This window comes from Marmota monax, unplaced genomic scaffold (genome assembly GCF_021218885.2).
Source record: "Marmota monax isolate L192 unplaced genomic scaffold, Marmota_monax_Labrador192_F-V1.1 WCK01_AAM20220418_F8-fsc00029, whole genome shotgun sequence".
NCBI classification, from domain to species: Eukaryota; Metazoa; Chordata; class Mammalia; order Rodentia; family Sciuridae; genus Marmota; species Marmota monax.
This window is the reverse complement of record NW_026693024.1, coordinates 13,954,674-13,971,478: the sequence shown is the minus strand read 5'-3', so window position 1 is coordinate 13,971,478 and position 16,805 is coordinate 13,954,674. Positions and strand designations below refer to the sequence as shown.

Genomic DNA, 16,805 nt, shown 5'->3' with positions numbered 1-16,805 from the left:
AAACAATATTTTTATGAGGCCATAAAATATTCGTCTCAACCTACTCCTATGCAAGAAGCCTGGAAGGAGTGGGTCTGAACTTGGGCCTGAGATCCACTAAGTCAAGAGGAGGGGGTGATTTTTTTCTAATTGGTTGGCTTTCTTCTGTAATTCCATTGCTCTGAAGGGATGTCTTTACAAAAAATTCTTATGAATACTCCATGCTCCAATAAGATGTCAGATAACTCTGTTCCCTTAACAGTTCGATTTCCTTAACAGAAATGGATTCCACTATCCACATGATCAAGTTCTAGGTGTTTTCTAAGTGTGCTGACCAAAAAAGAGTACACTTTCATAAACTAAATCTTTTTTGGTTGGGGCAAGGGGTAGATACTGAGGATTGAATCCTGAGGGTCTTAACCACTGAGCCACAACCCCCTCTCTTTATATTTAGAAGCATGGAGTTGTTTATAGGCCCCATTAAATTGCTGAGGGCCTAGTTAAGTTTCTGAGGCTGGCTTTGAACTCATGATCTTCCTACTGCCTCAGATTCCAGAGTTGCTGGGATTACAGGCATGTGACCCTACCTCAAGCTAAAAGACCTTCATGATTATTTCAAGAAAGTCTGAGAAGGCCTGGAGCCCATTTTTTCCTAGCATGGCGGTCTTACATTTAAATGGACCTTGGCTTATATTAAACTCATTGCTGTTGCTGGACACAGTGGCAGAGGCCTGTAATCCCAGTGGCTCTGGATGCTGAGGCACCAAGGCCAGGCTCAGCAATTTAGGGAGGTCTTAAGTAACTTAACTCAATGACATCATGTGATTTAAAGTGCAGTGCCTTGAAAAAAAGTCATCAAATAATAGGTTAGAATTATCAGATATTTTTATTAAAGAACAATTGGGCATCTACTTGTGTGGGTAACTGAGAGAGAAATTAGGCAGAATGACTCAGTTCTGGCCTGACACTGAGGACCTTCAATTAAATCACCTTTCACCTGCATTCTTCAAAACATAAATAATTCGCTATTCAATGCATTCCTTGCTTTTTTGACAAATTGCTATCATAGTATCGTTTGAAACAAAATATCAAGTCTATATGGTGTAGATGACACGTGTGAAGCCTGATCTTGCCAGCGAGTGAAAGGATAAGCTACACAAAGGGAAGTGGAGACAACAAACAGCAGTGCTGTGACAGGTCAGAGAGCAACACTTGGCAAGTTGTGCCAAACGAGTTGACCAAGCGCACTACTGGGAACTGCAAAGTAGGAAGTACTATTTTTGACTCTGCTGACCTCGGTAAATATATCTCCTTGTTTAAAAAATGGGCATAATTCTCTGCTGCCTAACAAAGAGGCCTGTTATGAGGATTAATGAGCCCATAAAGTGTTCCCTTCCTACACACTAGAACCGTGCATTCCTACAGTGGGTGCCGCTGCCCTTTGAAGACGTGCCAGTCTACGTTGGCTTCCTAGGGTCACTTAGGTCACTACCACCCTAAGTTCACCGTAAAGTCCTCATAAAATTATGTGCGGACTTTGCTTTCGGGAACGACTTCCACTGCCCGTACGGTCAACCGTGGGGTAGAAACGCCCGAGCGTAACGAGCTGGGTCGTGGCCGAGCACAGAGGCGGCTCGCAGGCCAGCAGCAGGCGGCGCGGCCCCAGCCCCGGGGCTCTCCACCGCCGGCCCCGGGGCGCTCCGCCGGGCGGGCTCGCGGCGGCCCCAGCGGGGCTCGATTGCTCTCGCCTGGGCGAGCAGCGGCTCCGCGGCGCCCCGCGGTAGGGAGGTGGGGCGACGACAACAAAAAGAAGTCAGTGGGCGGAGACTCGCCGGCGACGGGGGCGGCGCGGCCGGCTCGCGGGAAGAGGCGGGCGCCTCGGGACGGACCCGCGGCGCCCGCAGCCCCGCGCCCCTGCCGGCGAGCGGCGGCGGGCCGGGGAGAGGCGCCTCGCCGCACGCAGCCGGGACCCGGGCCCGCCCCCGCCGCCCGCCCCCGCCGCCCGCCCCTCGCGCCTCCGTCCCGCCCCCTCGCCCAGCGCCGCCCGCGCGCAGCGTCTCGCGCCGGCCGCCAGCCCGCCCGCCCGCCGGGAAGCCGCCGCGAGAGCAGCGGCCGCCAGCGCGCCTTCCCGCCCGCGTCCCCGCGCCGCCTCCGCCCCCGGGCCGCGCGCCCGCGCTCCGGCCAACGTTCTCTCGGGGCCGCCCGACCGGCCGCCCGCTCCCGCGCCTCTGTGCCCCCAACCGCCGCGCTCTCCCGGGCGCGCGGCCCGCCGCCTGCTTCCGGGGCGGGCGGACTGGGCGCCTGGTGCCGGCGGCCGCAGAGGAGGAAGGAGAGAAGAGGTGGAGGTGGCCGCAGGCTGAGTCGCGGCCGGGATGTCCGGGCAGCCGCCGCCGCCGCCGCAGCAGCAGCAACAACAACAGCAGCAGCAGCAGCTGCCGCCGCCGCCGCCGCCGGCCGTGGCCCCGGTCTCCGGAGTCGTCCTACCCGCGCCCCCGGCCGTCAGCGCCGGCTCCTCTCCGGCCGGGTCGCCCGGTGGCGGCGGCGGCGGCTTGGGGGCCGCGGCGGCCGCCCTGCTCCTCCACCCGCCGCCGCCGCCGCCGCCGCCCCCGGCCACCGCGGCCCCGCCGCCCCCGCCTGCCGCGGCGGCCGCCCCCGCCAGCGCGCCCCCTGCGCCCCCGGGCCTGGCCGCCGGCCCCAGCCCCGCCGCGGGCGCCCCGGCTCCAGCCCTGGCGGCGGGCAGCAGCGCCGCGGCCCCCTTCCCGCACGGCGACTCTGCCCTCAACGAGCAGGAGAAGGAGCTGCAGCGCCGGCTGAAGCGCCTCTACCCGGCCGTGGACGAGCAGGAGACGCCGCTGCCGCGGTCCTGGAGCCCGAAGGACAAGTTCAGCTACATCGGCCTGTCTCAGAACAACCTGCGGGTGCACTACAAAGGTACGGCGTGCGGCCGCGGTGGGAGCCGGGCGCGGACCCGACGTGTCCGGCCGCCGCCTGCGCCGCGCTCGGCCCGCCCCCGACCCCCGCCCGCGCGCGGGCGCCCTGGGAGCGGACTGGCCGCCCGACCTGCCGCCTCGCGGGTGGGCGCCGGGTCCCGCGGAAGGTCCCAGGGTGCGGGGCGGGGACCAGAGTGCCCCTGGTGGGGAGGAGCCGAGGGCCTAGGCCCTAGCAGGACGCCTTGGGGAGCTCGGCTGGTCGGGACGCACCTGGCTTTCCGATCCTCGGTGAGATACGTCTTGGGGCTTGCAGGGAGAAGCTAGGGACTGGAGTTGGGTTACATTGTTCTCCAGGTGGTGGGTCAGGCGCTCTCCCCTACGTAGGGGGACGAGAGGCACGATTCCGAGGTACGTTTTCTAATTAAGGGAGAGCAGGGATGTATGGGGGGAGGAGTAATCAGTGGAGGATTTTGTCCAAAATTAGGCCAGAGATTGTCTAGGGGGACAAAAGGACAAGGGGCACAAGTTTGCCACAATCTGTCCTGCTAAAAGCAACTGGAAGGCTAAGAGACAAACCTCAGTGGCAGCATTTTCTTAGGGGAGCAGAAACCTCTCTCCAGACTGGAAATTACCGATATTTCCGGGTTGGTATTAGGTGAAGTCTTGTTGAAAATAGGATTTTTTTTTTTAATGTGCGGTTTAGTATTTTAGAGAAAATTGGCTTGTGTTTTACATTTGCCATTAAAAAAAAAAAAAAAAGCAAACCAACCACCTTCGACTTGTGGGCACCCCCCCCAGCCTCTCCTAGGTTAAAACAAAGCTTTATAAGAGAATACATTGCAATGGCGATTTTGAAATGTATTGCAGATTAGTGGTATGCGTCAAGTTTACTTGTGGAAAAAGAGAAAAGGAGGAGAAAAAAAAATTCAGTGTATCAGTTTGTCTGGAAACAAATCCAGTGTTTCAGGCCCCAAACGTGAAGCAGGAGCCAGGAGCGTTTACATTCTAAGCAGCCTCGTTTTGATTGGCTACAAAGCAGCTTCTTCCTCTGATCCTAGTGGCATGCATGTAGAGGGTATAAACAACCTTGTATAAAAGTATACAGGACCGAAATTTGAGAAGAACCTTGATAAGTTACTATTTAATCGGAAAGGAGAATGGCAACAGATGTGTACTCAATTATTTGGCTGGAAAGAATCGCTCCCAAAAATGGGCCTTGCTGAACAGTCTTCCTTTTAATCCTTGCCATAGATCCAAAGAAGCGCTTTCAATTTTGAAAGTGTTCATAATTGAATGTTATATTTCTTCATTTAAACAACTACGAATTTCAAAATAGTTGATCTTTGTTTTCTCTCATGTTAGAAGATTTTGTTAATTTCCGTATGAAGCATTACTTAAATTTGTTTTTAAATTTGGACAGTGTTGTGTTATGAAGTGTTTACTTCTAATCTGGCTCATCAACTTGCTTTTGTTAGACTTGACAAAACTTTGTCATTTTAAATTAATAATTGATGGTGCAAAATAAGCCTTTAAAACCAGAGGCAGTATATACGAAAGATTACTGAAGAAAGAATTTTAGCTTTCCAGGGTCTTGCAGTATTTGTGATTGTAGGTTTGTTTCAAGACAGTATCTCTTGAGTAATGTGGGAGTTGAACTGGATGGTTGGTAAGGAAATTTCCAGTTCTGAATTTCTGTGCTGAGATTCGTGATTACAGTTTATTTATCTCTGTAACAGGCTTTGATTAGTTGTATGAACTTCTTTTACATAAAATTAATGATTTGGGTCAGAGGAAAGTACATGTTTATGTGAAATTGGTTGGAGTTTGGAATATTTATAACACTGCTGTCTCAATTATTTTTCCCGTTGACCTTTTTTATTGCTTTCTGTTGTGTAATACTAGATTCACTTTCTGGAAGCATCACTCGCTTATAAACATAAACCATTACTTCTGGAAACAGATTTTGTTGTTTGTCATCCTTGTTTTTTCTCCTCTTCTGGTTTCTCTTTGTCTCTCCCTTGTCACAGACAGTCTTTCTTTTCCCCCCTTTCCTCTTGTTGGTATTTTAGAGTCTCTTGCTGTGTGCTTTCTGTTGTTACTGTTATTTTTCTATGTCTTCTGAGAGCACTTCACCAAATATAGTGGGCAAGTAACCAAGTAGCAAAGGGAAAGTATCATAGGTAGTGGATGGTAAAACTTTGAAATCACAAAATAAGAGTGGATTTTTATTTTATTTTATCATTGTACTCATTGATTTTTATCTAAGCATTACAAAACTTTAAAAAAAATTACATTGGACATTTTTGCATATTCCAGAATTTGAAAAAAAATCATAATTATTTTCCAGAATTATAGATTTCCCTTACTACCTTTGAAATTGAAGTATCTTGGTTTCTTTTGCTCTGAACGTGTTCTGTGTTTAAGATTTTTGTCTTTTAAATTGGAATTGCTGCTTTTGAAAGCAGTATTGTTCCATAAATGATTTGAAGGGATTAATGCAAAACAATGCCACATGCATGGTTGGATTGCAGAAGAGTAGCAGGGTGTGTATAGAGGGGTGCATGGTAAGAGTTTTGTAAAAGACCTTTTGCTTAGCACACACTGACTATGGAAATGCCCAGGAATAGCCCCTCTTATTTTAAAAATTCTTGTCAGTGTTGAATACCCAAGTGACAGGTTTTTTTAGACTTAGGGTTTTCTTGTCTCTGTGTGTAGTGTGTGTGTGAGGATTGAACCCAGGGCCTTGCACATGCTAGGCAAGCATGAATATGACAATGGATTCAATTAGCCTAAATGTTTTAATTACAGATTGCTTCTCTCCCCCCCCCCCCCCCCCCCCCCCGCCTCTGTAACTGGGGTTGGAAGTGGGAGGCTGATTCACTGAGCCACATCCCCAATCCTTTTTATTTTTTTGAGACAAGGACCTGCTAAGTTGCTGAGGCAGGCTTTGTACTTGTGTTCCTCCTGCCTCAGCCTCTTGAGCCACTGGGATTATAGGTGCATACCACCATGCCCAGCTAGATTACATTTTTATAGTTTTCAAATTATTCAGATACTTTACAGAGAATTTTGATACATACTGGGCAAGATTATGGAATTGTAATTTTAAATTTGTCAAAGTGGGAGCACCTGTAGGTTAGATTTTTTTTCCCCAGCCATAGCCAGGATTGAAACTAATTTTACTGATTATAAATTCAGTACTTTCTTCTATACCATATTGTTGCCTTTTTCAGTTTGTGGGGGACCTAATTAATCAAATAGGTGATCATATAGAGACCTTTGAGAAGAATAATTGAGATTAAAAGTTCTCTAGGGCAGAAAAGATAATGGAGTACCCCGGAGTGGTGGCTTTTGCCACTTTGCTCAGGAGGATTGCAAGTTCAAAGCGAGCCTCAGCAATTTAGCAAGGCCTTGAGCAACTTAGGGGGAGACCCTGTCTCAAAAAAAAAAAAAAAGAGGGGCGGGGGTGTCAGGAATGTGACCCATTGGTTAAGTGCATCTGGGTTCAATCCCTGGTAATAAATAAATACATGGAAAAAAAAAACTGGGAGAATGACACCTTAATTTTTACTGAGTTAGGATAGCTTAGGAGAAATGCCAGAGAACTGAAATTTGGTAGGGAAGCAATGAAACAGTGAATTACATTTTTTAATTGAAGCATTATTAACTGTATCTAGCAAAAAACGTTGAATTTTAATGTGCCCAACTCCTCCTACCACATCTCCAGTCATTAGTTTTTAACACTTCCTAACTATAATTGCGTAATTTTTTACCTTAAGGTTGAACAAATATTTCAAAAAATGCTTGCTTGTCTACAAGTACAAATGTCTGTTATGAACTTACAGTGGTGATACAGAAATGTTTCTTAAAATAAAGGAATTTAAATATCAAACCATGCTCTTCCCAGGGAATCCTTTGCCAAAATTTTAGGAAATTAGCTTTAAAAATGCCACTTGGTAACTACAACTGAAGCAAGTGACTGTAATAATGATAATTGATTGAGCAATTGCTGTAAGGCAAAGAGTTCTGGGCATCTTGTATAAGCAGTCTTGCTCACTGCTTATTCTTTCTCTCATTTATCTAATAAACTTTTAGTGAATGTTCACATAGTGCCAGGTTCTGGGCACTCAGATAAGAGATAGTGCCTTTGAATTCACTGACTCAAAGGGCATAAAATGTAGCAGGAGGGAAGTGTTAAAAGAGCCCTATGGAAGATAGGAGGAGCATCAAACCCAGAGTGGGATGAAGATAGTTAGGGACAGCTTCTTGGAGGTTCAGTAGGTGTAGGGAAGAAGAGGGGCCGAGTGAAGGGAAAACAAAAGCACAGCGGAGAGGGTTATGTTTTGTTTGCTTTACAGGCAATTTTGAGTTGTTGGAATTTAGTGTGTAACAAGGTCTGAGAAAAGATTGAGTATTTTATTGAGCTTAAATGGAATTCTGTAGGAGATGGGGAAGTCATTATACACACACACACACACAAACACACACACACCCGTGGTTCTGGGAATTGAACCCAGGGCTTTGTGCATGCAAGGCAAGCATTCTACCAACAGAGTTATATCCCCAGCCCATCATCAAAGAATTTTAAGTAGGAAGTGACTGGTTCACATTTTCATTTTTGTCACATTGCACAACTGATTGGAAGATAGATTCAAGGGGTACAAGACAGGAAATAACAAACTCACTTAAAAGTCTTGTGTTAGACCATGTTAGAAATAAGGTCCTCTACTTGGTCTGTGGTAGGGTAGAGAAGAGCAGGTATTTGTGAGATAAAGGTAGAAGTGAGAGGGTATGAGGAATAATGGAGAGAGGAATCAAGAGTGATGTTTGGGTTTGTAGCTCTGTTAGTTCTGGCAGTGAACCATGAATCAAATAATTACTTTGAAGAAGTTAGTTAAATTTGGAGATAAATAAAAATGGGAATCTTAACTCTTGATCAGTCTTCATGGAAACTAGAAGAAGCTACAAAAACAAGCCTTGTGAGCAGGTCTTCTAGAACTAAGGGGATTTTTAAGTGCTCTCAGCAACTGGAATTCATGACTTTTTATTTTAAGTTGAGGTGACTCAGCAACAGTTGCAAATTTCTGGTTTTCTTCTCTTTTCTCTACTGATTTATCTTTTCCTTCGCATTTTACATTCCTGAGAGTTTTATCAGATTGGCCTAGCCAATTATCATTCTCAGTTGGGCAGAACTTTTCATTACATGTTGTGGTGTGTATTGGTGGCCTTCAGATCAGGTGCTGACCTGTGTGAGTCATCTGGGGTGTGAGGGTAGTTAACTGCACATTATCCTCCTGGCACTTTAATTACTGGGCTCTGTTTATTTCAGTAGGGACAGTGTGTGACACATTTTCTACTAGGGAGGGTTGGCAGGTGCTTGAATTCTCCCCAATCTTGGTAGAGAGGTCGAGGTCATGACTGATTCAGGGGTCACCTCTGGGTGGTAGATGCACTGGAGTGTGTTGAGTGAGAAAAGCTGTGAGCTGAAAGTGGAGCCCTGAGCAGCTACACCACTGGAAGACTGGATGGAGCCCAAGAAGAAATAGATGAGAGAGGTGCCTGAGTGGCAAGGAGAGTAGTGTCCCAGAAGCTCAGCAAGGGAGGCGGCCTGTAGTGTCCAGTGCAGCGATAGGTATAGTGGTGTGCGCACAGCTTTATTCTGGAATTGGAAATCAGATCTTTGTGACTTAGGGAGGGCAGTTTGAACTGATTTGATGGGGACAAAACCAGCTTTTAGTGGACTGAAACAAAACAGAAGGACTAAATAGGATGTCACCATAGATTACTCTTGAGAAATACAGATAGAAGAAGAGATTAGGCAGAACCTAGAGGAGGTCGAGGTTGAGACAAGTTTTTTCCCCCCTTCAATTTTTAACAACTGATAGTGGATTTACATTTTAGCTGAGAGTTAGCTTCTGATGTCAGTATATAAGGTGGAAATCCCACACAATCAGTTATCCTTAAAGTCTCTTTGGAAAGTACAGTCAGAAAGTCATACCATTCTTTTTTATTTTTTTAATAACTGTATTTTATTTATTTTTATGTGGAGCTGAGGATGGAACCCAGTTCCTCACCTGCGCCAGGCAAGTGCTCTACCACTGAGCTGCAATCCCAGCCCCTGGTTGGTTGGTTTGTTTCTTAGGTAATATATGACAGCAGAATGCATTTTGAATTATTGTATACAATTGCAGCACAACTTTTCATTTGTCTGGTTGTACCTGATGTAGCTGTAGTGTCGACCATATGTGCAGTCATACATGTACCTAGGGTAATGATGGCTATCTCATTCCACCATCTTTCCTGCGCCCCCCTTCCCCTCCCTCCCCTTTGCTCCATTTTTCCCATGCTCCCCCACAATCATTCTTAAGTCACTCTTTTTTTTTTTTTTTTTGAGAGAGAGAGGGAGAATTTTTTAATATTTATATTTTTTAGTTATCGGCGGACACAACATCTTTGTTTGCATGTGGTGCTGAGGATCGAACCCGGGCTGCACGCATGCCAGGCAACGGCCCTACCGCTTGAGCCACATCCCCAGCCCAGTCACTCTTTTTTTTGACTGTGTGGGTAAAACTGATGTTAAAATGAGAACATATTAGTCCAAGTTGTGATGTTCCAGTAAATGTATACAAAACTTAATATTAAAAAAGTAGATATTAGCAGTACCTGGTTTTTACAACCTTCACGTTAAAAAAAAGAATTCATTGTATTTATCACCAACTCCGGTTCATTACTGGCAATGATTTTTAACACAGAGGGATAGGACTTTGTGAATTTGTGAAAGGTGTATGCGTTTTTGGGACATTCAGCTCTTCCAGGTTGAGGGGAAAGGGGAAGAAATTGAAGAGGATGAAGCTTGGGGGCTGAGCTAGTGAGGGCTGGGAGACAGATGAGTGTTTCCAGAGCACAGGATAGTTAGTCTTGGAGAGGAGAGGATGTTCTGTTTCTCTGGTAATAGTGGAAGAGGTGAAGACTTGGGGTGGGGGGAACAGAGACCATTTGTAGTAGCATAGTGGAGCGCTCCACTATCTAATGGCATATCATTTTCTTTCTTTTTAAATTTTTTTTTGTATGGTTGTAGTGGAAAGAATGCCTTTATTTTGTTTATTTTTATATGGTGCTGAGGATCAAACCCAGTGCCTCATGCATGTTAGGCAAGCGCTCTACCATTGAGCCCCAGCCCCCGCCCCCTACCATTTTCTTGATAAAACAGACTCATTGAATTTGAGTAGAGGACTTACAGCTTCAGGTGAACGGTGAAAATGCAGACTAGCCATTGCTAGAGATGGGGAACAAACTGACTGAGATTTTCTGAAAATACTGTAGGTATCCCTGGGAGAGTCTGGGTGACATCATTTGATCATAATGGTTGTTTGCAAAATTGTTGGACTTTATTCAGTGCAGGTCAGCTGTCTAGTGCAGGAGTAGGGGGGAGGTAGCTTATAATGTTCATGAAACACTATAGTCTTGCTGGTTGAGTGGGATGGAAAGAGGCATATGGGGGAAATCAAGGTATTTGAGAGCTTTTACGTGATTCCCAGATAGCCTGTTCCAGGCTGAGGAAAAAGGGAGGGAAAAACACAAAAAAAGATTCAGGGAATTGGAGTTAATGTGATTTTTTTTTTTTTTTTTTTTTTTTTTTTTTTTTGTTACAAGAATTGAACTCGGGGCACTCCAACACTGAACCGCATCCCCAGCCCTGTTTTGTATTTTATTTGGAGAAAGAGTCTCACTGAGTTGCTTAGCGCCTCGCTTTTGCTGAGCCTGGCTTTGAACTCATAATCTTCCTGTCTCAGCCTCTGGAGCTTATGGGATTAAAAGTGTGCACCACCATGCCCCGAATGCCTGTGATTTTGATGAGGAAGTATATAGAGTGGGGTCTTCAAAAAGAGTAGGGAACAGGAAGATAGAGGCATTTCTACTTTAATGCCATAAATGCATTGCTGGGCAAAGCACATTTTTCCACACAACTGTGTGCTAAAAATAACAGGACTTATGGGAAAATTGGGGTTGGGCAGCCACTTAAAGCCTATGGAACTTTGTGACCGTTAACCAGAGCACTACAAAAATTACAGTCCTAATAAACTACAAGCCCAGTTAAAATTTCCACTGGCATTTATGCCCAGTATCACAGGTGATTTTTTTCAGCCTTAGACTCTGGATCTTGGGCTTCCTTCTTCAAGATGTGTGTGGTAGTAGTTTAATTGAAATGAAAATATGACTCGGGTAGCTTTTTATTTCCTCCATTTCCTTTTTTGCTAAATAGAACATCCATACGTATTAGAATGGCTAAAACTGGAAAAGCAACCTGATAGTGCCAATTGCTGGTGAGGATGCAGAGCAACAGGAATTCCCATTCCTTGCTTGTGGAAATGCATAGCATAACAGCAGTTACATTGGAAGGGTTTGGCAGTTCCTAACAAAACTAAACATACTTTTTTCCCTATTTTTTTTTTTTATTGGTGCGTCAGACTTGTACATGATAATGTATTTGTTGTTAAATTATTTGTGCATGCACACAATATAACCATATAACTTGGCCAATAATAGCTAAACATACTGGTAACCATATGATCCAACATTTGCACTCCTAGGTATTTACCCAAGCCATCTGAGAATTTATGCCCACATAGAAACTTGCATGTGAATGTTTTTGGGGATGTTTTTTTGTGGTGCTGGGGGTTGAACTCAGGGCTTTGAATATGCTGGGCAAGCACTTTAGCACTGGACTACATTCCCAGCTCTGTATGGGAATGTTTATAGCAACATTTTATAATCACTAAAAACTGTAAACAACCAAGTATCTTTCAGTTATTGATGAATGGGCACACAAATTGGAATACATTCATACAATGGAATATTACCAGTGATTAAAAAAAAAAGAGCTATCAAGTCATGCAAAGATGTGTCTGATCTAAAATGCATATTGTCAAATGAAAGAAGCCAATCTAAAAAGGCTAGGTACTGGGCTGGGGTTGTGGCTTAGTGGTAGAGCGCTGGCCTAGCATGTGCAGGGCCCTGGGTTCGATCCTTGGCACCACATAAAAATAAATAAATAAAGGTACTGTGTCCAATGCCAACTTTAAAAAAAAAAAAAGGCTAGGTACTCTAATTTGAATTATCCTGGAAAAGGCAAAACTGTAGAGAATAAAAAGATGAATGGTTGTTGGGGGAGGGGTTGGTGGAATAGACAAAACAGAGGATATTCTTAGAGCAGTGAAAGTATTCTGTATGATCCTGTAATCATGGATCCCTGACAGTATTTCAGTGTCGAGCCCATAGAACTTAGGACAAAGGGTGAACCATAATATGTGCAAGTAAAATCATTTAGGATCCGGGTGTGGTGACTCACGCCTGCAGTCCCAGTGACTTGTGAGGCTGAGGCAGGAGGATTGCAATTTGAGGTCAGCCTAGGCAATTTAGTGAGACCTTGTCTCAATATAAAAATGGTAAAGCGATTGAATCCTAAATTCAATCCCTGTTTTAAAAAAAAAAGTCTTTTAAGAGGGAAAAATCTCAGGATAGAAATACAAAATGTAACAAAATAATTTAATTTATTACAAATATATGAAGGAAAGGGAAGGGGGGAGGTATTGACTTTAAGTAATTTGGAAATAAATGGAGTCTAAAAGTAAAAGGCGAATGGATTACCTAATCATTGAACTTTAGTTGATAAAGTTGTACGCTATGGCAGTATGGGCTGACAGTTCTGATACTGCTTGCAATATATGTATACTGGAATGATTTAATTGAACAAATGGATGTGCAAATTATGGGAGCCAGTTTTCTCACCATTGGGGTGGGATTTACAGATAAGCAAGAGGGGGAAGTTGGAATTAACCATGAGGTAATAATGAATTAGAATTGGAAACATTAGTATGAACTCATACTTGGCTTAAGGATGTTTACATGTAGAAACATAGATTATATGTAGGTGCACTGGTTCACATGTTTCCTATATGTTTCCTTGGCTTTTGTCAAGAAGAGGGCCTAGAATCGCTGACACTCCAGGAAAGGTGAGTTCAACTAGTAACTATATCTTAGGTTCTAATACTGTTTTTCAGTAGAAGAAGGCAGAACTTGGAGAAATGGCCTATTCTAGGATAGCGGCAAGAAAAACAGAAGATGAGCCTCCAGCATCACTTAGTGCCAGAAAGTCATAAAAACAAAAAACATAATGGGGGTAATGTTCTAAACGATGGCGGAGCTGAACGAAAAGCTCCAGATAGTCAAAGCTGGAAATGTTTGAGCAACAAAATAAAGTAATATTGATTTATAACCTAAAGTGTAAAAATAATATACATGAAATACATGAATCCCTACTGATTAATAAAATTTCTTAGCACCTTTTATAGGTACTGCTTGAATTTTGTCCAGATGGCTTAACATTGTGGTTAAATTTAGCATTTCCTGAAGCACTATTGACATATACTTCAATAGGAATCCCAGCTCTTTTTGCTTAGGGCCTTTATATATATAGAGAGAGAGCTAAGTTTTTGTTTTTAATTCATTAATATATTAGGAAAAGCTGTTATGAAGCAGATGACTATTATACTAGCACTATTCCCATATTTATCAAGTGCAGGTGAGCTAATTTGTATTCAAGAAATGTCTTGTAGCAGAATAAATCATATTAGAATTTAATATTTCTGCAGTGGAATAGTTTCAGGTGATGTCAGAATCCAGAGTGTGGCTGCAGGAAGGAATAAATGAAGTTAGAGTAGAAATCAGTGGTAATAAAGAGGCCCAGTAATTAAAAAGCAGAAACAATAGTCACAAAAATAAGTATCAGTGTGTCACAGTTGTATAGGAGAGATGTATGTTGCCGTGAGGGCATGTAGGAAGTAGTTTAGACCAAGTTAGTGAGGTTAGAGAAAGACTATTTGAGGAAGGAAAGCTTAAGCTGAGATGTAAAGATGAGGAGGATCCTACCAGGCTCAGAAGGAAGGGTGGAGCTTTCCAGGCACTCTCTGCTCATGGCTAGAACTGAAAATAGGGCAGATGAGGAGGTGGTGGAAAGTGTAGAGAGAGGGTGAGCTCAGAAACGATTTTAGGAAGTAAGTCTTTTACCTAGGCCAAAGAGGAGGCTTTGGAGGAAATTTTAGTTGTTGTAAGGATTGGGGATTCGTGGAAAACTGGTTGGTTTCCAGAAAGCCACTGTATGGCTGCATGTTGGAGAGTGGAGAAATAGACTGAATAAAAATTACTAACCTTGCTAGCCTCAGGGTTTTGTTTGAAGCAGTACATTAATTTTCTTCTAGAGCCATATAGAAAACACTTAACATTGAAGAAGTTGTGGTTTAAAAGTTTAAACTTTGGTAGTGTGAAGTTGTTTTTTAACCACAGAATTTAAACTAATATACTTCCAGCTGATGAACATTATTAAAATAAGTCATACACTTCTGATATTACTAGTCTCATCTAAGAAATAGCATGAATCCTAATTTTAATTTTACATCTAAACTTACTTTTTCCTCTCTGTTTTTTGTTTTGTTTTGTTTTTGGTACTGAGCATTGAGCCCAGGGGTGCTTTACCAACTGAGCTATATCCCCAGCCCATTTTTTTTATTTTGAGTCAAGGCCTTGCTATAAATTGCTGAGGCCTACCTTGAATTTGTAATCCTCCTGCCTCAGCCTCCTGAGTCACTGGGATTACAGGCATGTGTCATCACTCTCAGCTTCCCTCTGTCTTTTTACATTTAAATTTTACTTTAAATATGAAGCATTCTTTTTTTTATATATTTATTTTTTACTTGGGCACAACATTTTATTTATTTATTTTTTATGAGGCTAGGCGAGCACTATACTGCTGGACCACAACTCCAGCCCCAAGCATTCTTTTCAATTTTTACATTTATAGAACTTTTCTATAATGTCTTAGTAAACCATGATAATAATAAAAAAAGGATCCTTGAAGATTTAAGGTTATGTGGTACTTCATCATTTTTGCATAATGGAAAAATATATGGGATTTTAATCCATGCATGCATTTTTAATGTGTGATTTATCAATTGGCCATGTTGTGTAATCTCTATAACGTTCCTCATGTAAAAAAATTTAGGCTAAATAATACTATTTCACAAATATTGAAGGAGAAAAATTCATACAAAATCACCTATCACTGAGAGATTGTTTGCCCTGAAATATTAATTTTCTTAGTATCAAGAATAGGAGATGGTGATGAATATGAAGTGATCCCAGAATGCTCAGTGAAAGTAAATCCTTCCTGTGGGCTCAGAGCTCACGTTAGCTCAGGCTTCTTGAATTAAAATCCCTGGACAAACCTTGGTTTGGAATTCTCACTCAGCAGTCTGACCGTGGCAGTTTTCCTCATCTTCCCTTGGTTTCCTCAGTTTGGAATGGTACTTATGTGGTACTTTTCCCTATGGGGTTGTTTTAATATTAAATGAGTTAGTAAATATAAGGTTCTTAGAACGGTGCCTTTCACACAGTATTAACTATGTTAACTATTTTTTTTTTTTTTCACTAAGTATATCTTGACATTATTGTACCTTGGAAGTTTTGGTTGCTGCCTTCAAAGTGGAAATAACAAAAATCAGCCAAAACAAATAGTAAAATCTAGTTGATTTGGGACTTTGGTTAGGTTCTGTTTATTCAGCATGAGAGCTTATTTCTGCCCATAACAAATTTTTCATGATAATTAAAGGAGTGGCTGAGTTCATTCAGTTTCCTCTGGGCTCACATGTACTAATTTGCATTGCAAGCATAAACTTAACTGTTTAATGATAGGGTATCATTAGTAATTTGGCAAAGTGTGTGGTAAGGGAAGATATGATCTCATTTGTGTGTGATGGTTATTGTGTATCTTAGTATATGCGTTTTGACCTAAATAAGGAATTAAGTTTTAAAACAATCATGGTGAAATTGAGAAAAATTCTCCTGTCCTCGAAAGTCATTTTATAGTATGAGTGAAATATTATAATAGCAAGTTCGTATTTAGGGAAGCATAATCTAACCAGAATAGTTGAATAATAAGAATATTGTTTCTTATAGAGTCCCTTTGAGGATGTGGAGACTTGTGTCACACTCTTTCAATGCTTTGTGGCATGCTACTTCAACTTCTCTCTTTATTCTTATGCTGTTTGATCCACATATTTTCTCTTGCTAACTTGATTTTGTTCACATGCTACCTTCCAAGATAATTTGTATCTTGAGTATGAGGTAGGGGATGTGGTTGTGAAAAGGGAAACCTTCTGGGATTAGAATTGAACTACTTTAAAAGCTTAAAAGCCATTATCTAAAATGTCAACAATGACAGCCTCATTTCCTTTCTTAAAGAAAAAAGTTAACAAGATGTAACAATAGGGCTGGGGTTGCAGCTCAGTGGTAGAGCACTTGCCTTGCATGCCTAAGGCACCGGGTTCAATCCTCAGCACCACATAAAAATAAATAAAATAAAAATATTGTGTCCATATTTAACTATATATATATATATATATATGCATATTATATATATATATATACACACATATAAAGATGTAACAATACATTTTTCAATAGGTTTTTCCTGATCAATTTTTATGACTCAGCTTTTGGACAGAATTAATAATAAGAATATATAAAAAAACAAAATCATAAATTCTTAGCAGTAAGAATTCTGTTTTCATTACTCTAATTGTATAAAATTTCACTTGAAACTGTATTGTGATATAGATGCTTCTGGTTTAAAAAGGTAGGTCATTTTGTCAAAGAGTGTAGAAGAATTTCTTTTTTTTTTTTTTTTTAATGTAGTCTATCCTTTGGGAAGTTGGGGTGGGAAGATTGATAGTTCCAGGCCAACCTTAGCAATTTAGTAAGACCCTGTCTCAGAATAAAAATTAAAAAGGGCAGAGGATGTAGCTCAGTGGTAAGGCACCCTTGGATTCAGTCTTCAGTACT

The 16,805-nt window shown here is 42.6% G+C and overlaps 1 protein-coding gene across 1 annotated transcript in view; it reads left to right on the top strand.

Moving 5' to 3' along the window:
• The first annotated feature begins 2,214 nt into the window (after positions 1-2,214).
• The window catches only part of Ranbp9 (RAN binding protein 9), a 97,915-nt gene continuing 83,324 nt past the window's right edge, over positions 2,215-16,805 (top strand). The window contains exon 1 of the mRNA XM_046453494.2: positions 2,215-2,910. Within this exon, the coding sequence (XP_046309450.1) occupies positions 2,352-2,910 (559 nt within the window). The 5' untranslated portion in view covers positions 2,215-2,351. The remainder of the gene's footprint in view (positions 2,911-16,805) is intronic.